General features: G+C 37.3%; 1 protein-coding gene across 1 annotated transcript in view; it reads left to right on the top strand.

Annotated features, from left to right (window-relative positions):
- LOC139976025 (polyamine-transporting ATPase 13A3-like) overlaps positions 1-19,805 on the top strand; it is a 50,952-nt gene extending 31,147 nt beyond the window's left edge. The window contains exons 22-30 of the mRNA XM_071984412.1: positions 486-590; positions 3,988-4,220; positions 4,426-4,522; positions 7,254-7,326; positions 9,661-9,811; positions 11,663-11,817; positions 13,550-13,638; positions 14,922-15,005; positions 15,941-19,805. Of these exons, the coding sequence (XP_071840513.1) occupies positions 486-590; positions 3,988-4,220; positions 4,426-4,522; positions 7,254-7,326; positions 9,661-9,811; positions 11,663-11,817; positions 13,550-13,638; positions 14,922-15,005; positions 15,941-16,093 (1,140 nt within the window). The 3' untranslated portion in view covers positions 16,094-19,805. The remainder of the gene's footprint in view (positions 1-485; positions 591-3,987; positions 4,221-4,425; positions 4,523-7,253; positions 7,327-9,660; positions 9,812-11,662; positions 11,818-13,549; positions 13,639-14,921; positions 15,006-15,940) is intronic.
- Positions 19,806-22,265: the final 2,460 nt, after the last annotated feature.

The raw sequence follows: 22,265 nt of genomic DNA, 5'->3' as shown, positions 1-22,265 counted from the left end.
TTTTGCTGAACCAGACTAGTTGATACTGAGTGACAATCATCACCAAGTGTGAATTTTATTAAAAAATAAATGAAAAAAAAAACCTTTTTCGATCATAATTTCCACATAATTATAATCTCTGAACTTACGTTTTTTATCAAAATTTTGCTAAATAGAATGTTGTTTATATGTCATAGCAGATTTTAGCAATTTGCAGGTATTTTTATTTTTTTTAAATATTTATTTGTCAATGATGTGTGTTGTTTTATTTATGTTTGTTGTATTTATATTGTATCGATGTACGTTGTTTTGACATCATGAACTGGGAGCCTAGGAAACAATTACTTTTGATTGATCCCACAAAGAAGACGTGTGATTAAACTAAAGCTGATATTTTATTAGCTTTTCATGAATTGTATTTTCCCCTCAATATATGTATGCTTATCTTTGATTACTTTTTGAAGCATCTTACTTTGCGTGTTCTATCCTGTCCATGTCCCTTGCAGGCTCTGGGAGATCCCTTACTGATGCCACCATCCTTTAAAGGTTTTGTGACTGATGGCCCCAGTTTTGACATCATAAAGGAGCATCACCCACACATTCTAGAAGAGGTGCTCATTTTTTTTTCTCAAGTCGACAGTTTTTTTGTGATTATCCTACCTATGATTCTCCTACCTGTATATTTATATGAGTGTGCTAAGGTTGTGGTGAGACAGGTAAGCGAGGAGTGAAGTAAATTTTAAAAATTTGCGCATGTGTAGTTGAAAATGAAGCTCGAACAGGCATGTACATGCAGTAGTATACAGTGAACAAATTTAGCGAGAGATATGCACACTGTAGGTACTGGGTTTTTTGAAGAGTTGGTCGTTGCAATCGCTGCATGGTCAAAACATGGAGCTACTATGGAGTTGGCGAGTAGGGAAGTAGAAGGACGGATGAAGGAGGGGGGACTGGGGGTAAAAATGGGTTGAAACGGCAGGGTGATCGTAAGGAGGGGCGGGCCCGGTCGCCCCTGAAAAACAGCGAAGCTAAGGCACTGAGCATTTCTGCCTATATATGTGTATATATAGATATATATTTAGGGTGTCCACATTAAAGCGGGAGGCCCAGGTTTGAATCCCGATGGAGGCTGGAAGTTTTTTCACTGTTGTGGATTTTCCAACTCACTACAATTTCAATAACATATATATATATATATATATATATATATAGGTATAAATAATGTACACTCGTACAAAGTTTGCGCTATTACTCGAGTTTCATGCTTCTTCGCAATCGTCAGATAGCTAAAGATAGCTATCTGACGATTGCGAAGAAGCATGAAACTCGAGTAATAGCGCAAACTTTGTACGAGTGTACATTATTTATACCTATCCAGCTCTATACCCAGGTATATTGAGCACTCTTCACCTGGAATTAATGCCATCTATCATATCATATATATATGTATATATATAAATGAAAATCGTAATGAGTTGGAAAATCAAAAACAGTGAAAAAACTAATCAGCGTCCATAGCCTAGTGGTTAGGGTGTTCGCGTACAGAGCGGAAGGCCTGTGGTTCGAATCCCGGTGGAGGCTGAAAGTTTTTTCACTGTTCTTGATTTTCCAACTCATTACGATTTTCATTTATATATATTCATTTGCCTTTGTCGTTTACCTCCATTGCATTGCATTGACATATATATATATATATATACACATATAATTGAAATCATAATGAGTAGGAAAATCAAGAACAGTGAAAAAACTTCCAGTCTCCACCGGGATTCGAACCCGGGCCTCCCGCTTTAAGGCTGACACCCTAACCACTAAGGCTATGGATGCTGATTGTATGTCCAGAGGTTTGAAACCAGCAAGGAAGGTCATAATCACACTGTTGGCGTTTGTCACCTATATCAAACAATACTGGTTCTGTTTTGGTGATATATTTGCCTTACTGTAGCGATCAAACATGATTCTAACCAACTCGAAGTCATTTGTGATTCCTAAATATATATATATATGCTAACATACTTTCTGCTCCTGGAGCTAACCTGAACTTGCCTAATTACATTGTCCAAAGAGCAAAAGTAAAGCATTGAATGAAACTAGATGAAATAATTTGAAATGATTCCTAAATATATATATATATATATGCTTACATACTTTATGAAAGCTATTTGCGACGATTATGTGTGCAAGGGAGATTATAATGAATATGTTCTATGTAAACAGATGCTGAGCATTAATTTTGCTCCTGGAATATTGGAAATTGTCCTTCAAAGATTTGTAACCTAAAATGGTAGCTTCTGTTGGGGCCAATGGACTTGTCTCAGACAACGTCTAGGATAGTTCTAAAATTGAGATGACAAAATTATTTCACCTTAAAAATTCAAACTCCAGCTTTTATCATTTTTACCCAGGCTGATTTTTAAGATAGTTTACTTTCTGCTCCTGGAGCTAACCTGAACTTGCCTAATTACATTGTCCAAAGAGCAAAAGTAAAGCATTGAATGAAACTAGATGAAATAATTTGAAATGATTCCTAAATATATATATATATATATGCTTACATACTTTATGAAAGCTATTTGCGACGATTATGTGTGCAAGGGAGATTATAATGAATATGTTCTATGTAAACAGATGCTGAGCATTAATTTTGCTCCTGGAATATTGGAAATTGTCCTTCAAAGATTTGTAACCTAAAATGGTAGCTTCTGTTGGGGCCAATGGACTTGTCTCAGACAACGTCTAGGATAGTTCTAAAATTGAGATGACAAAATTATTTCACCTTAAAAATTCAAACTCCAGCTTTTATCATTTTTACCCAGGCTGATTTTTAAGATAGGTTACTTTCTGCTCCTGGAGCTAACCTGAACTTGCCTAATTACATTGTCCAAAGAGCAAAAGTAAAGCATTGAATGAAACTAGATGAAATAATTTGAAATGAATCCTAAATATATATATATATATATGCTTACATACTTTATGAAAGCTATTTGCGACGATTAATGTGTGCAAGGGAGATTATAATGAATATGTTCTATGTAAACAGATGCTGAGCATTAATTTTGCTCCTGGAATATTGGAAATTGTCCTTCAAAGATTTGTAACCTAAAATGGTAGCTTCTGTTGGGGCCAATGGACTTGTCTCAGACAACGTCTAGGATAGTTCTAAAATTGAGATGACAAAATTATTTCACCTTAAAAATTCAAACTCCAGCTTTTATCATTTTTACCCAGGCTGATTTTTAAGATAGTTTACTTTCTGCTCCTGGAGCTAACCTGAACTTGCCTAATTACATTGTCCAAAGAGCAAAAGTAAAGCATTGAATGAAACTAGATGAAATAATTTGAAATGATTCCTAAATATATATATATATATATGCTTACATACTTTATGAAAGCTATTTGCGACGATTAATGTGTGCAAGGGAGATTATAATGAATATGTTCTATGTAAACAGATGCTGAGCATTAATTTTGCTCCTGGAATATTGGAAATTGTCCTTCAAAGATTTGTAACCTAAAATGGTAGCTTCTGTTGGGGCCAATGGACTTGTCTCAGACAACGTCTAGGATAGTTCTAAAATTGAGATGACAAAATTATTTCACCTTAAAAATTCAAACTCCAGCTTTTATCATTTTTACCCAGGCTGATTTTTAAGATAGTTTACTTTCTGCTCCTGGAGCTAACCTGAACTTGCCTAATTACATTGTCCAAAGAGCAAAAGTAAAGCATTGAATGAAACTAGATGAAATAATACGAAAAATCGAAATGAGAAGTACATCATTAACAAGTAGAGGGTGATAGTCAAGTGATAATCGACTCTGTAATATCCAAATGGAAATCTCGACAGATCGGACCAAGAAATGGGACTTGCTCTACTCGACTCAACAACTTAAGATTTTGTTGCTAAATGTAATAGCTTTATGAACCTAAGACAATCTAACAGTCAGATTTTGGTTTAGCGATGATAAAATCAATGTATTCTATTTTTCTCGTTTTTTTGTACCAACAAGCTGCTGGAGCGTGGGGTCGTCTTCGCCCGCATGACTCCGACTCAGAAGATGCAGTTCGTCGTCCTCCTGCAGCAGAAGGGGATGGTCGTCGGGATGTGCGGAGATGGCGCCAACGATTGTGGCGCCCTCAAGACGGCTCATGTCGGCGTCGCCCTCTCGGAGGAAGAGGCATCGGTCGCAGCCCCTTTCACGTCCAAAGTCCAGAACATCTCTTGCATACCAACCTTGATTAGGTGAGGGTAATATGTCTCACAGGTCCGGTGCTCTAATGACTGCACCATTCAGCCCCACTTAAGTTCTGAACCCTAGTAAATGTTGTCATGCTGTTGAGGGGTGGGGTGAGTTGGGGGTGAGATGCCTTAATAAATCAACCAGAGGAAACAAATCACGATACATTTCTCATCTTTTTTGATATTGTCTTTTCTTTTTGTTTTGAAGGGAGGGCCGTGCAGCTCTGACTACTTCATTCGCAGCTTTCAAGTTCATGGCTCTGTACAGTATGATTCAGTTTACATCGGTCATAATACTGAACACAGTAAGTGACAGCATGTCATAATACTTAACACAGTAAGTGACAGCCTGTCTTAATACTGAACACAGTAAGTCTGAGCCTGTCATAATACTTAACATAGTAAGACACAGCCCGTCATAATACTTAACACAGTAAGTCACAGCCTGTCATAATACTTTAACACAGTAAGTCACAGCCTGTCTTACTACTCAACACAGTTAGTCACAGCCCATCATAATACTTAACATTGTAAGTGACAGCCTGTCATAATACTTAACACAGTAAGGCTCAGCCTGTTATAATACTTAACACAGTAAGTCACAGCCTGTCTTAATACTTAACACAGTAGGTCACAGCCTGTCATAATACTTAACACAGTAGGTCACAGCCTGTCATATAACTTAACATGATAAGTTACAGCCTGTCATAATACTTAACACAGTTAGTCACAGCCTGTCATAATACTTAACACAGTAAGGCTCAGCCTGTCATAATACTTTACACAGTAAGGCTCAGCCTGTCATAATACTTAACACAGTAAGGCTCAGCCTGTCATAATACTTAACACAGTAAGTCACAGCCTGTCATAATACTTAACACAGCAAGTCACAGCTTGTGATAATACTTAACAAAGTAGGTCACAGCCTGTCATATTACTTAACATGATAAGTTACAGCCTGTCATAATACTTAACACAGTTAGTCACAGCCTGTCATAATACTTAACACAGTAAGGCTCAGCCTGTCATAATACTTAACACAGTAAGGCTCAGCCTGTCATAATACTTAACACAGTAAGGCTCAGCCTGTCATAATACTTAACACAGTAAGTCACAGCCTGTCTTAATACTTAACACAGTAGGTCACAGCCTGTCATAATACTTAACACAGTAGGTCACAGCCTGTCATATTACTTAACATGATAAGTTACAGCCTGTCATAATACTTAACACAGTTAGTCACAGCCTGTAATAATACTTAACACAGTAAGTCACAGCCTGTCATAATACTTAACACAGTAAGTCACAGCCTGTGTTACTACTCAACACAGTTAGTCACAGCCCATCATAATACTTAACATTGTAAGTGACAGCCCATCATAATACTTAACACAGTTAGTCACAGCCTGTCATAATACTTAACACAGTAAGTCACAGCCTGTCATAATACTTAACACAGTAAGTCACAGCCTGTCATTATACTTTAACACAGTAAGTCACAGCCTGTCTTACTACTCAACACAGTTAGTCACAGCCCATCATAATACTTAACATTGTAAGTGACAGCCTGTCATAATACTTAACACTAGATCACAGCCTGTCATAATACTTAATACAGTAAGTCACAGCCTGTCTTAATACTTAACACAGTAAGTCACAGCCTGTCATAATACTTAACACAGTAAGTCACAGCCCGTCATAATACTTAACACAGTAGGTCACAGCCTGTCATAATACTTAACACAGCAAGTCACAGCTTGTGATAATACTTAACAAAGTAGGTCACAGCCTGTCATATTACTTAACACAGTAAGTCACAGCCTGTAATAGTACTTAACACAGCAAGTTACAGCCTGTCATAATACTTAACACAGCAATTTACAGCCTGTCATATTACTTAACACAGTAAGTCACAGCCTGTCATAATACTTAACACAGCAAGTCACAGCTTGTGATAATACTTAACAAAGTAGGTCACAGCCTGTCATAATACTTAACACAGTAAGTCACAGCCTGTCTTAACACAGTAAATCACAGCCCTTCATAATACTTAACACAGTAAGTCAGCCTGTCATAATACTTAACACAGTAAGTCACAGCCTGTCATAATACTTAACACAGCAAGTTACAGCCTGTCGTATTACTTAATACAGTAAGGCTCAGCCTGTCATAATACTTAACACAGTAAGGCTCAGTCTGTCATAATACTTAACACAGTAAGTCACAGCCTGTCTTAATACATAACACAGTAGGTCACAGCCTGTCTTAATACTTAACACAGTAAGGCACAGCCTGTATTAATACTTAACACAGTAAAGCACAGCCTGTATTAATACTTAACACAGTAAGTCACAGCCTGTCATAATACTTAACACAGTAAGGCGCAGCCTGTATTAATACTTAACACAGTAAGTCACAGCCTGTATTAATACTTAACACAGTAAGTCACAGCCTGTCATAATACTTAACACAGCAAGTTACAGCCTGTCATATTACTTAACACAGTAAGTCACAGCATGTCATATTACTTAACACAGTAAGTCACAGCCTGTCATAATACTTAACACAGTAAGTCACAGCCTGTCATATTACTTAACACAGTAAGTTACAGCCTGTCATATTACTTAACACAGCAAGTTACAGCCTGTCATAATACTTAACACAGCAAGTCACAGCATGTCATAATACTTAACACAGTAAGTCACAGCTTGTGATAATACTTAACACAGTAAGTCACAGCCTGTCATAATACTTAACAAAGTAGGTCACAGCCTGTCATAATACTTTACACAGTAAGGCACAGCCTGTATTAATACTTAACACAGCAAGTCACAGCCTGTAATAATACTTAACACAGTTAGTCACAGCCTGTAATAGTACTTAACACAGTAGGTCACAGCCTGTTACTTTACATAGTAAGACCACAGCAAATGAAGCAGTTCTCCAGATTGATGCTAACATGCCTGCGTTTAATAATAAAGTTGTTTTTCCTTAATAATTTATTTTTCCAATGGTTCCATGTGTTACCTCTGATAGGTCCTACTGTACCTGGGTGATTTCCAGTTTCTGTACATTGATATTTTCCTTAGCATCGTCCTGGTTATGTGCTGTGAGTAGATTTTTTCTTTGAGTTTCTTGATTTTGATGTGTTAAATGCTTTTAAAAATATGTGATAACACAGCTTAATACATATTCACACTGAATGTTAATATTTTGTGAGAACAAACAGCTTTGATTGTGTTTATAATGTTATGTTGTTTGTTGTCATTTCCTGGTAAGAAAAAGCTCTGATGCCATACATAGAGTATGCAAACATACCCCCTCCCCCTTCCCTCTCACCTTTAAAACTTGAAATTATATCGTAACCTTTGAAAAGTAGCAACGTCTGAGATTTAACAAATACGCAAACATATAAGGCTTGTGGAACAAAACATATCGATAAAATCCCTGGCTTCATAACTCATTCTGTTGTCGAGATATAAAAATATTGCAGTTCTCTTGCTGAATTAGAATGATTGCATCTGGCAACAATTGAAACAAACAATTACTCTTCTCCCCTCCCCCCCTCAAAACAGTATAATAAATCGTCCCTTGTTTCACGCACTGACGAATATGCAAATTATTTTATTTTGTTTTACGTAGTGACGAATGTTTTTAAAACATTTCTATGCCCTTAAAATTGTTCTACATCCTTTAAATTTGAAACGTCTATAAACTATAATTTGTTTTTTTGTGACATAAATCTATAGATACTGCTTGAAAGGTATTATTTGTGATCAAACATTCAGTTGCAAAGCAGTGAATTGATTTGGATCGTGATAAATAACTTTCTAACATTCGTCAGTACGCGAAACAAGGGACGAAATGTGTAATAGAATTTTTATTCTTAGTTGAGTAAGGTATGGTGAAGTGACTTTATTAAAAATTAAACAGTGGTTTTGAATGATGGAGGGGTCAAAAATTGTATCAAGGAAGAACTAAACAAAAGGTTTGTGCTGTCTATGTATGGCAGTAAAAGTTATTGCACAATGTACTTATCGAAATAAAATGAATAAGTCTTGGCATTTAATATCTCGACATTGAAAGAAATCATCACGATGAAGAGTTGGACCAACCTGTTTCTGTTTTACTTGCTCTCAATTGTATTTATTTTTTTTTAAATCTTAGCCTCTATTATCCTTTTAAGGAATGAAATCAACTACCTGCTTTTAATCATTGCATATAACAGTTTATTGGTTAAAAGGGCAAAACATTGAACTATAATATGATTCATTGAGCTGTCTGTTTTTACATTGAAAGGCAAAATAAAATGTTCTCCATCCAATCTTCAAGGTGGAAAAGAGCAAAGGAATATTTGGCTAGAATAGATGAACCAGTGACCCCAACAATCCTACAAAGTGGGCCCTCCAGCCTTTATTTGGAGATCCCTATATAGCTGTTTCCTCACTGGCATTGTCAGACAGAAGCCACAGGGTATTGCATATGTTTGTAACCAGGGGTTCAGGGAAAAAAGAATCACGGAACTTTGTCCCCCTGCAGGTTGGATATCCATAGATAATGAAAAACATGCGAACGATGGATCAAATGATACAACGCTGTTGTGAGAAATTCACAGAAATTGAGAGGTGTTAATCTCGGAGGTAGAAAATAAATCACGGATATTCTGCGAATTCGCGGGAAAAGCTCATGTCTGAGGGGATACGCCCAAATTTCAATTCAAGAGAAGTTTGGCCTTTTATTGTATATATAATATATATCAGTGGCGTAGGAAGGTACTTTTGAGTGGGGGGGCTGAAGACTGATGGCCAGCCTGGGGGAGGGGTCTAGGGGGAGGGGGTGTCCCCCTCCCCTTTGGAAATTTTTGCATTTCCAGGTAGCCTCAGATGCAATTTGGTGCAATATAGCACACTTCAACACCCACTCCATTTTGTAAACTTAATTTTGTATTTTCACCAGGCCTTAGATGCAATTTGGTGCTCCAAATGAGATTTTTTTTCTCATTTGGAAATGAAAAAGGGGTTTTCTGACTTGCGAAGCGGGGGGCGGAATGATACTTCTGCCCCTCCACATTTTTCACTGGGGGCTTGCACCCCCCCAGCCCCCCCCGGTTCCTACACCCTTGATATATATATATATATATAAAATGAAAGATATAGGTCCTGAGGTCATTGGTTTTTGAATTCCATTACAGGCAAACTTTCCTTGCTCTGTTTCAAAATTGTTTATAATCATCCTGTCAGTTTTCCATCGTTCATCTTCAAGTTTTCAGGTCGCAGGCTCAGGAAAGTGGGGGGGGGGGGTTGCAAACATTTGTCAAATTTTCTGGGGAAAAAAATAATACTTGTAACTCTGAAAGTACAGTTTTGCTACATATACATACAGGTTATTGTGGTCATTTATTTTTACGACATGTTGTGCATAAATTTCTTTTCTTTATCTCCAGTCGCAAGGAGTCCAGCTAATTCGGGATTAACTCCGGTTCGACCTCCGACCAAGTTAATGTCATCTCCTGTCATCGTTTCCTTTGCATCACACGTTGCCATCCAAGCAGCCATTCAGATCGCAGCTTTCTTATTGGTCCAGAAGTGTTCTTGGTATGTTAAACAGTAACTCTATATTCTTAGTAGTGATACTTCCATGGTAAACATGTACTAGGAGTACAACAGAATGAGTACAAGTAAATGTCAATTTAGGGAGTGTTAGCTCAGTGGTTAGTCATAAGGTCCCGAGTTCGAGTCACTCCCAAGATTAATGTATGTCGTCCAGTTCCAGAGTTGTTGACAATTCATAATCTTGGACGTTAAAATATGAATCAAAGAGACTGACTTCGGTCAGCTTGCAGCTTTGATAAGCCAATGATGGCTTGTTAGCGAGTTCCTGCTTGTAGGAGGATCTAAAATACATATATACATATATACACACACATACATACAATTCCCCTGGGTATGAATATACAGGTCACAGCTTTCTTATTGGTGCAGGAGTGTTCATGGTTCGTTAAAGACTAACTCTATTTTCGTAGTAGCATATGTATAGCATGGTAAACTGGTAGACGGGGTCTACCCGATGTTCCCGGGGTTCAATGTTCCCAGGGTTCGATATTCCCCGTTTTCGTGTTATTTCAATGGCTGACGATGAAAACGAGGTTCGTTGTTCCCAGGGTTCGATGTTCCCAAGGTTCGTTGTTCCCAGGGTTCGATGTTCCCAGAAATATCGATGTTCCCAGGGTTCGATGTTCTCAAGGTTCGATGTTCCCAGGGTTCTATGTTCCCAGGGTTCAATGTTCCCAGGGTTCAATGTTCCCAGGGTTCTATGTTCCCAGGGTCCAATGTTCCCAGGGTCCGATGTTCCCAGGGCTCGATATTCCCATGGTTCGATGTTCCCAGGGTCTGAGCCTGTCCCCGAGCACGGTCGGGCAGCACCAAAGCGGACCCTCTTAATTCTCGGCCTCGTGGAACTCTGGACTCTCAGGTCAACACTTCTGTGCGGCTCTTACTGAACAACGTCCCTTCGGGTGATTTTTGAAAAAAAAGGGACATCAAACCCTAGGAACATCGAACCCTGGGAACATCGAACCCTGGGAACATCGGACCCTGGGAACATTGGACCCTGGGAACAAAGAACCTTGGGAACATCGGACCCTGGGAACATCGAACCCTGGGAACATGGAACCCTGGGAACATTGGACCCTGGGAACATCGAACCCTGGGAACATCGAACCCTGGAAACATCGAACCCTGGGGCCTGGGAACATTGGACCCTGGGAACATCGAGCCCTGGGAACATTGGACCCTGGGAACATTGACATAGCCCCGGTATTAGGAGAGTACAACAGTTCTTGGTACTGTATGTTAAAGGCCATAGTCTGTAGTGCGGTATTGTAGGCATTGTTTCATAGTACACTTCTATTACGAGAGTACAACAGCATGAGTACAATTAAAATTAGAACTTCCCTCAATATGAGTATGGGTAGGCTTACAAAGCCCTACACCGGAGTAGGAGTGCATAATCCTGTGCTAGTATCAACACTATGTTTTCAAACACCCAAATATTAGTGCAAGTACAAAATCCAGGGTGGAGTACAAAACCCAGGGTGGAGTACAGTAAACTATGTGAACTAAATACAAGTACAGATTCACTAGAAGATAGATTTACTTAAAAGCTCAGAGAAATGTAGGTCAGTAGCTCGACCAATCAAATTTCATGACAATAAAAAAGCACAATTTGAACATTTTTGGAAGTTTTGCCGATAGGTCTTTTGCATTTGCCATAAGTACTTGAAAGTGTTTGAGGAACAGAATTTTGAGAATTTCAAAACAGTTTGTTCTGAAATTTGTTTCTAAAGAAAGTATATTTTTAAAAGTCTCTTTATTATTGTAATATTAGTAAATTTTGTGTATCTTACAGATAATCGGTAAAATCAATTTTGCTCTTTTTGTAAATAGGTATCAGGGTGCAGAGGAACTTCATGAGCCATCTGGTCACACCGTACATTCCTACGAAAATACATCGGTGTTCACCGTATCCTGTTTCCAGTACCTGATTTATTCTGTTCTCTTTTCAAATGGTGCTCCTTACAGAAATCCTATTTACACAAATAGTAAGATGTGCTTCTTCTTTTTTTCTTACTACTCGTTTCCATGGAAACATGTGCATGTTATAGGAAGAGAGTAAAGTATTGTTTAGTGCTCAGTTTTAATCAAAAGAGGAAACTGTAAATTTATAAATTTTTAAAATTCAGAGAGATATGACATTAAATCTGTTTTTCTTTTATTTATTTTTTTTAAGTTGACTAGTTATATATTCTATCATTACAGTTTTTTACGCTACAAGTCTGTGAAGGTGACCATTTTCTAGAGAGCTCCACAGCATTTTTGCTGCTAGATAACTATGATGCCTTCGTATCTACAGTTTCATGATATTTCTCATGGCTATCTGGAAATACATAAAATGCACTGAATAATCCAGGTTGTTTAATATTACCTCAGGGAATTAACCCATCTCCATTTCACCATCGAAACCGTTTGCCTGGATTTTCCCTAGCACGTCTTCTTAAATCTATGTTACATGAGCGCTTAGATGGACCTAGACAAGTTTAAAAATATGTCCAGATTTATTGGAGAGTTCAGACACAGTTGTAAAAATTCTTTGAGCTTCACTGGCTGCCTATCAAATTCCGTATCCACTATAAACTGGCTGTCTTGGTTTACCGTTATTTTGAGGGTACTCTTCCATTATATCGTCGTCTGTTTTGTGTTCTTAGATCCTCTTCCGAAAACCTGCTCAAAATTCACCGGGCTAACCTTAAGTCTGCCGGTGAACTTTCTTTTAAATTTGCTACCCCGGCTTTTTGGAATTCACTTTCAAATAGCCTTTGTAACACTCCTACGTTTTCTCATTTTAATAGCAATTTGAAGCTCTCCCGCCAAGCTTTTCCTGATTCATAGATTTCTTTTGTGTGTGTCTTTTGCGCCTTATAAGTGGAAAACTCTCTCAATGATTATTTGAGCACAGAAATACAAGTTGTCAATAGCAACAGTCAGTCAACAATTCTGGTTGCTTTTTAACTTCTGTTTTCTTGTTCACTTCAAATCTGGTACCATTTTCTTGCAGCTGTATGCAAACATTGTTTCCCCTTAAAGGGTAGGGGAACCCCCTACCCCACTAGAACCCTTCCCAAAGGATCATGACAACTCATCTACCTTTCTTTAGATTACATATGGTTACAGATTACATATGGTTATCAAGGAGTGTTAGCTAAGAGTGTTAGCTAGTGTTAGCTAGGAGTGTTAGCTCTAGGAGTGTTAGCTAGGAGTGTTAGCTAAGAGTGTTAGCTAGTGTTAGCTCTAGGAGTGTTAGCTAAGAGTGTTAGCTAGTGTTAGCTAAGAGTGTTAGCTAGTGTTGGCTCTAGGAGTGTTAGCTAAGAGTGTTAGCTAGTGTTAGCTAGGAGTGTTAGCTCTAGGAGTGTTAGCTAAGAGTTAGCTAGTGTTATCTAGGAGTGTTAGCTAGGAGTGTTAGCTCTAGGAGTGTCAGCTCTAGGAGTGTTAGCTCAGTGGTTAACGCCAATGCCTTCAATCATAAGGTCTCCAGTTCGAGTCACTCCAAGATTAATGTATGTCGTCCAGTTACAGAGTTGTTAACAATGGACAATTCATAATCATGGACTTTAAATATGAATGTAAGAGACTGACTTTGGTCAGCTTGCCACCTTGATAAGCCAATGAGGCTTCTTCACGAGTTCCTGCTTGCCGGAGGATCTAAAATACATACATACATACACACATACATACACGCAACATACCCTAACTTTCATATACTTTCTCCTTTTACAGGCCTGTACATGGTAGCGGTCATCTGTCTCGTTGCTGTGTCCTTTGTTATGATCTGTTGGCCGTTTGAGTGGCTACTCACTGTATTTGAGGTATCCAGACACTACTACTGTCTTATTGTTATTAGAAATATTGTTGGCAGACCCATCCACAAATAGGGTGGTCCTGAAGTGACAGACATCTTGTAGGATATTTTTGTTAATGTATTTTGTCAAGTTTAGTGCAATTAAGATAATTTTGATTATTCTTTGTCATTTTTTTGGACAAGTCGTCGAGGTCACATTTTCGTCAAGATTTAAGACGGGCGTAATTCATCAACTGGACTAAACTAGTATACAAATTTGTTGAGTTGTAGTGTTATACTAACATGCTAAGGCTACAAATTGTCTGTCCCTTCAGAACCACCGTGCATACACTGGATGATCGCCTCAATAGGTTAATTTTGTTTTCCGCAACCATTTCAAAGATCATGTGAATATTCTCTCAACTTGAAGGATACTTGTTCTTCGTAAATACCCCCCCCCACCCCTGGAACTATTGGTATAAGTGTGATACATATCTTACCATGTATTGTCACAAATTACCTTCGTTCATCTAGTACCCATCATACGTTCTTTTTTATTTTTTCTTTCTTTCTCTCTCTCATTTGTTTGTATCGTTAGCATTTTGATATTTTTGTGTACGTACTAATTTTTTTATCTTTTTTTTTCTATGATTATTTTTGTGTAACTATTTCTTTTTCAGTGGAAGGTCATATTAGGAATCACATGGATGAGAACTCCACCCCCCTCCATCCCTGTCCCCCCTCCACCCTACTCCTCCCCCTCCATCCCTACTCCTCTCCCTCCCTCCATACTCCCCCTCCATCCCTACTCCTCCCCCTCCATCCTTACTCCTCCCCCTCCATCCTTACTCCTCCCCCTCCCTCCCTACTCCTCCCCCTCCCTCCCTACTCCTCCCCCTCCCTCCCTACTCCTCCCCTCCATCCCTGTTCCCCCCTCCATCCCTACTCCTCCCCCTCCATCCCTACTCCTCCCCACCATCCCTCCTCTTTCCCACCATCCCTACTCCTCCCCCTCCATCCCTATTCCTCCCCACCATCCCTACTCCTCCCCCTCCATACCTCCCCCTTCCTCCCTGCTCCTACTTCTCCCATCCATCCCTACTCCTCCCCCTCCATCCCTACACCTCCACTCTCTCCCTACTCCTCCCCCTCCAACACATTGTAATACTGCTATCTAAGTCATGTAAATAGGATAGTTACATAAACTGAGGCATAGCCTGACAGTCTTACATATTCATCATTACTAGTTTAGGATTTTACTTATGTTGTGTTATGTTGACACTTTATGTTGTTATTGTTGTCTTTTTGCAGCTCGTTGCCATTCCAGATTGGAGATTCAGAGCTTCCCTTCTGCTGCTGGCTGGAATGAATGCCTTACTTTCCTACTTGATAGAGGTAAGTTAGCTCCAAAATATGATATCATTTCAGTTGACTTATGACAGAGAGTAAGAACTGTTAACAAAGACTGCTCTTCTACTGCCAAAAGCCTGTGTAGATAAATGTAAATGATTTCAGGGCCTGACATTGATGGTCTCAAACATCCAATAAAGAAATCCACCCCCCCCCCTCCTCTATGCCTTCCTCCATTCACCCTCTTCTCTTCATCACACTTTCTGCCCTTCCACAACACTCACTTGTTATTTCTTTCCTAATCCCCCCATTTTACCCCCCCCCCATTCACCTACTCGCTAATTAACCCACATTTTGACACCCTTCTGCACAGTTTATCTCTGTGGCTCTTCCGTCACCCAAGTTATTTTATCTCTATCCTTGACTATTTCTACTCTATTCACTGGTCCAATTTAGTTGTCTCTCCGTTCGTCTAATTTGAACGAGTCCTGAAACCGTTTTCGTTCCAGTTCATCATTGAAGAAGATTGAAACATCAGGCCCTCTGCCTTTATGCAAAAAGGAAATGGTGAACGTAGTTTGTCTTTCTGTACGTAGGCGCTCTTCGATTATTATATCTAACACTCCATTAATACGTCACGTAGCCCTCGACGAATTACTCAGTGTTGTATCGGGCTCCAGCGCGTAGTTTCATTCCGGTGTTTAAAATTTGATGAGATCGAGTAGGGAAAAAAAACGTTGCTTTAGTTTGTATCACTTTTCTGTAGTGTTAATTCTCTTCCCAGTGGAGACTGTCTGCTTTATGAGTTGCTGACATCAGTAAAATCCATTTGGTTAAGTTCTGTATGGCAGAGTGTCGAATGCCTGGGGAAAGTGACAATAATGATCGTTTGTAAGATCGAAGGATGAGACGGTCATCGTTATTCGATAAATGTCCGAGTTTTAACGGTTTTCTGACGGTCTCTAACGTTCCTCCTGTAGGCTTTCGTGATCCCAAACCGAATTTTGAGAAAGTTTGCCAGTCGGTTCACCTGCTGGGGACGGAAACCTGGATCAGTGACAACGGAAACAAAAGCGAGCAAAGATAGCCAGACCCACGAGACGGAAATGGATCAGATGTTAACGAGCTTGTGATTAAAGGTGATTATCTGCTACGATGAATGGCGAGAGGAAGGTGGTGCGAACAATTCTTTCATTATACTGAGCGTAAGCTTTCCTATGTTACATCTTTGGATATCTTCATGTTTGATCCGTCCGTCAAGACTCCAGTATTCTTTGCCAAAAAACAAAGAACCAAATTTGGACAAAACCAACAGTTTCAAATCATTTCAATTTTTTTATTATTATGATTATTTTTTTTTTTATTTTTTTTAAATTTCAAGTCAGCTTTTTTTATTCGTTTACGATACAGCAAGTATCAGAAGTTTTCCACTTTCACTCACTTTAGCCTCTGAAAAAGATCCTGCTACCATCGAAACGTCAGGCCCACTTACTTTTACACAGGCTCTTACACAGGCTCTTTAGTGTGGATGAGCAGTTTGCTATAAACAGTTTGATTTGATTTTCACTGTTCATTCAACAACTTCAAACAACTATTTAGTGATGTTTGGAGGTATCTAAGTTTGCTTGAGGTTATTGTTTTACTTCTTACCTCATGCCTTACATTTTACCACAAAAAAAAGCTATAAACTACATGCACAATATGCACGCACAAAATATCGCCAAAAAATAAAATAAGGCTAAAGAGTAAAATTTTAAGCCCTCTAGAAAGATCTAAGCTGAAAAATTCCTTCTCGGTGAAGTCTTAACATTCCAAGGTGTGTCTGCTCTGGGATAACTTGTCATGTGTAGCATTATGTTCACATTCTACGGGAATCGTACTACACACCCAACAATGATCACACAGTCACAGTCTCTATGCAAGGGGACTGGGGTTGAGGGCGGCGGATCGGTCGTTCCGTTGTTTGGGGTTTCGTGCCCAGGTTCTTTCTTGGGGTGACTTTTCTTAAAATGTATCCCTGACAAATTATGATATTGGTACCTACGTCACTGTCAACAGAACCGGTTTAACTTTCTTATTGCTTAATATTAAATTTCAAGCAAATGTTGTGGATGGTTTGCATATAGAACCACATGTGACCAGACATATGAGTTTATTCCGCTAATCAAACGATGACAATGGAACCCAAAAAGAAAAAACTTTGCAATCTTTGGATATGTTTTCTGGAACTAACACAAAAGGACTTGGAAGGTCCTTGAGTCTTTTATGGATGTTAGAGGGTGTCCTTTGTACAGGAGAGTAATTTTGAGGAATGCTATTTTTATTAAGGACAAAGTCTTCTGTGTATTTCAAAATCCCAAAATGTCACTGAAGAAGGCAATCTTTACTCATTACGAATGTTTTCCTGCGCACTGCTGTTTCGGTAACAGTTTTATCTGTCGATACTTGCCCCGAAATATCCTGGACTTTGTCAGAAACGATTAATTAATCTTCCGCCCAAATTCATCAACCTCAGTGTTTGTGAATGAACCAGATAGTGGGGTGTAGGAGGGGGGGGTGTTTAATCCCACTGGTTACTAAAGCACTGTTTGGAATTTTATTTGGTGGGGAGGGAATTGATTTGTTTTATAACTTTGAGGTATTTGGCGATAGTTGATGATCATAATCAATTTTCTTTTTGTTTGAAGTTTTCAGTCATGATATCATAACAGTAACAAATTATGCATGTAACAGTAGTCTGATCATGGTTTTTATATTTCTTCTCATTCTGTTCCTTGTCTTTTTATGACTTTTGGGGATTTTTTTTTTAACTTTTTAAAGTAACAATTGATACTGATGCTGAAATAATGAAAATCCATTTTTTTTTACTTTTTAAATTAACATTTGATATTGATGCTGTAATAATGAAAATCCATTTTTTTTACTTTTTAAATTAACAATTGATATTGATGCTGTAATAATGAAAATCATTTTTTTTCACTTTTTAAATTAACAATTGATACTGATGCTGAAATAATGAAAATCATTTTTTACTTATTAAATTAACAATTGATATTGATGCTGTAATAATGAAAATCATTTTTTTTTCACTTTTTAAATTAACATTTGATATTGATGCTGAAATAATGAAAATCATTTTTTTTTACTTTTTAAATTAACAATTGATATTGATGCTGTAATAATGAAAATCCATTTTTTTTACTTTTTAAATTAACAATTGATACTGATGCTGAAATAATGAAAATCCATTTTTTTTTACTTTTTAAATTAACATTTGATATTGATGCTGTAATAATGAAAATCCATTTTTTTTACTTTTTAAATTAACATTTGATATTGATGCTGTAATAATGAAAATCCATTTTTTTTACTTTTTAAATTAATAATTGATACTGATGCTGTAATAATGAAAATCCAATTTTTTTACTATTTCAATTAACATTTGATATTGATGCTGTAATAATGAAAATCCATTTTTTTTACTTTTTAAATTAACATTTGATATTGATGCTGAAATAATGAAAATCCATATTTTTTACTTTTTAAATTAACATTTGATATTGATGCTGAAATAATGAAAATCCATTTTTTTTACTTTTTAAATTAACATTTGATATTGATGCTGAAGTAATGAAAATCCATTTTTTTTACTTTTTAAATTAAGAATTGATATTGATGCTGAAATAATGAAAATCATTTTTTTTACTTATTAAATTAACAATTGATATTGATGCTGTAATAATGAAAATCATTTTTTTCACTTTTTAAATTAACAATTGATATTGATGCTGAAATAATTAAAATCATTTTTTTTACTTATTAAATTAACAATTGATATTGATGCTGTAATAATGAAAATCATTTTTTTCACTTTTTAAATTAACAATTGATACTGATGCTGAAATAATGCAAATCCTTTTTTTTTACTTTTTAAATTAACATTTGATATTGATGCTGTAATAATGAAAATCCATTTTTTTTACTTTTTAAATTAACAATTGATACTGATGCTGTAATAATGAAAATCCATTTTTTTTACTATTTAAATTAACATTTGATATTGATGCTGTAATAATGAAAATCCATTTTTTTTACTTTTTAAATTAACATTTGATATTGATGCTGTAATAATGAAAATCCATTTTTTTACTTTTTAAATTAACATTTGATATTGATGCTGTAATAATGAAAATCCATTTTTTTTTTTTTTTTTAGACATTTCAATTTTATATGTTTATATTTTCATTTTGTATGTTTGATAATCCAAATATTACCACTGTCATCAATAATTCCATACTGCTTTTGTTCCATATTTGTTTAATGGCAGTGAGAGAGAAAGGGGGTGGGGGGGGGGTATAAATGTTTTGATAATGAGTAAGCAATGAGTAATAAACCAATTTTTCAAATTAAGAATCATGAATTACAATAGTACGAAGAATTTGTCTTTGTTTTTCAAACCAAACGTTATTATTCAAATATGAGAGTTTCGCCGAATATTACTCAAGCTTCAACAAGCTGAACGAAAGTTCTGACCATTGTTGTAGGAAGTCTTGGTAGGCAGCACTGTGTCCCCTCCCCCCCCCTCTCTCCTTCCCTCCCCCATTTTAAAGTCTCTGGCAGACAAGGCTCTAATATTTGGGGGAAACTTACTCCATCTTGGAGACAGTGGACACATTTTCAGGGTACACTCTTGAATCGAGTTGAATCTTTCACCATTTGGATTATTCCATTTTATGGCAACAAAGTTTTTTGTTGTCATAAGCAGTTTATTTTGAGAGCGAATCTTTACGTAAAACGGTCATTTAGTTAATGAAATGTTGGTAAGAGATATAGATATGTACAGTAGTCTGGCATTTTGTTTCTTTATTTTTGTTTTCATATTATTATTGAGAATATCACTTTACATTTCTTAGGTACAGTAAATCTGTAAAACAGAATGGAAGAATCCGATGGGGGAAAGATAGAACTATAGCTCTTCAAAGCAGTTGACCTTGTATGCCTTTAAAGTTGTATTATGAATTACAGAACTTTGCAGACAATACATAGCTAGGCTTCATCTGGATCATGTTCCACCCGTGAACACTTGTTTTAGTTTGGACTTTACCATTCGAAAATAGGTGGTCGTTGAGTTTAACAAAGGTTTAAGATTGGCATAGGCTAAGGATTAATAATAATGTAATATTATTAAGTAACTAAATTAAAATAGGGAATTTGAAGTGTTGTACATAAATACAAAACACCCATATATAATAGTGGAATATTCCGACCGGCGTCGAGTGGGACACGATCACTTCTTTCTATTAAAAGGAATTTGTTCATGACCATGAAAAAGTCCGAACCTAGAACCAGAAGATCTTGTAAATGAGACGGTTATCCTTATCAAGGGCGGCGGAAGCACTTTTAATCTGGGGGGGGGGGCACCGACATTAAAGGGCACTTTGCAGAAATTCGATTGGACCTTATATTTAGCAGCCTTATATTTAGTACCCTTTATAACTCTTATTGTATTATCTTATTTGCGTATACACATCACTCCATCAACGCCCCTCCCCCCCTGAAGGAAAATATGCATACTAGCACTGCAATATCCAATGTGTAAATTGGGAAACAAGGAACAAGTTTTCTTTTGAGACAAAATGAGGTGAAATCATGCTAGTTGCTAATATAGGAATCTTCCGAATTAGAGTTTATTTCTTCTTAATATCTTAACAAATTTTTTCCATTCGAAATAATTTTGAGTTTGACCCACAGAAATTCATTAAAAGTCAGGGGGCGTAGCAAAGTTGAATGCACGACTATCTGAGCGGAGCGCCACCATCAGTTGGCGCGGAGCCTCTTGCTAACTTGAGACACCTCAATTTTTATGTAAAAAGAGGGCACATTTTTAACCTGAGGAAAAGTGGGGGGCACGTGCCCCCCCCCCCGGTTCCGCCGCCCTTTATCCTTATTATCAAAATAGGCAACTTTACACCAAGCAGCCATTTTGTTTAGGTTTCCTTGTGTATATGTTGACCTATTGGCAAAAAAATGGGAAAAGGGAGCATCAATATGGAATATGTAACATCTCTGAATGAAAGCGGATCTATGTGTTTCCAAGGTAACAAGATCTCCCGCCACAAGTAGACACAAATATATGACTTCATTGTTTTCACTAATATTAACAGGTGTTTACAACCAACCATCATCGTTGAGACTTCTGATGAATTAGTTCCAAAACAGCTACGCAAAAACAAACCCATCCTGATTCGCAATCGTAATGTTCCTTCCGCTCACAGAGACTGTATATTTGATAAAGACCAATCTAACCTCATGGAAGCACATATGAGTCAATTTTAATATTATTTTATTACAATGTTTATTTTTTCTAGAGATGTTTTTTGCGGTTTCTTGCAATTGCTGAATTTAAAATACTGCCGTTGTTAAGACCTCATACATCCGTTTTGGTGTCAACACTTATGGGCGGCCATCGAGGCAAAAATACGGCGACAAGCAACTGTTTTGAGGAGAAAAGTTACTTTTAATTGATGCAAAGAAATGTAATGAAGAAAGTAATCAAGGGCGTAGGAACCGGGGGGCTGGGGGCGCCAGCCCCCAAGTGAAAAATATGGAGGGGCGGAAGTATCATTCCGCCCCCCGCTTCGCAAGTCAGAAAACCCCTTATTCATTTCCAAATGAGAAAAAAATCTCATTTGGAGCACCAAATTGCATCTAAGGCCAGGTGAAAATGCAAAATTATATACAAAATGGAGTGGGTGGGTTGAAGTGTGCTATATTGCACCAAATTGCATCTGAGGCCACCTGGAAATGCAAAAAAATTCCAAAGAGGGAGGGGTACACCCCCTCCCCTTAGACCCCTCCCCCAGGCCGGCCATCAGTCTTCACCCCCCCCCCCACTCAAAAGTACCTTCCTACACCACTGAAAATAATTCATAGACTTAAAGCACATGAAAAAAAAAATTCTCAACACTACAAAGATAACTTTTTGATTTAACCCAGCAAAATAATTTTTTTTAAATACAATAAAAAATACGCTACAGAAATGAAAAGTTTATTGTAAACATAATGTAAACAAACATAATAACAATAGTGAGTAAGAAAAAAATACTAAATCAAAGAGCGAACATAGTCCGTGATTTCAAAACTTCACGAAAAGCCAGCGCGCGAAAAAGATGAAACTGAGGGCGATATTTCAAAAATGTGCTTCCAAATCAAAATACAGGGGCACAGTACAAAGCGCTAAGATATCAATTATGGAGGGGCATTCGAACCATATTTGAAAAGTTCTCGTGGAAAATCTGATAATGC

This window comes from Apostichopus japonicus, chromosome 11, assembly GCF_037975245.1.
Source record: "Apostichopus japonicus isolate 1M-3 chromosome 11, ASM3797524v1, whole genome shotgun sequence".
Classification (NCBI taxonomy): domain Eukaryota; kingdom Metazoa; phylum Echinodermata; class Holothuroidea; order Aspidochirotida; family Stichopodidae; genus Apostichopus; species Apostichopus japonicus.
The sequence above is the reverse complement of the archived record's forward strand: the minus strand, read 5'-3'. Positions and strand labels throughout refer to the sequence as shown.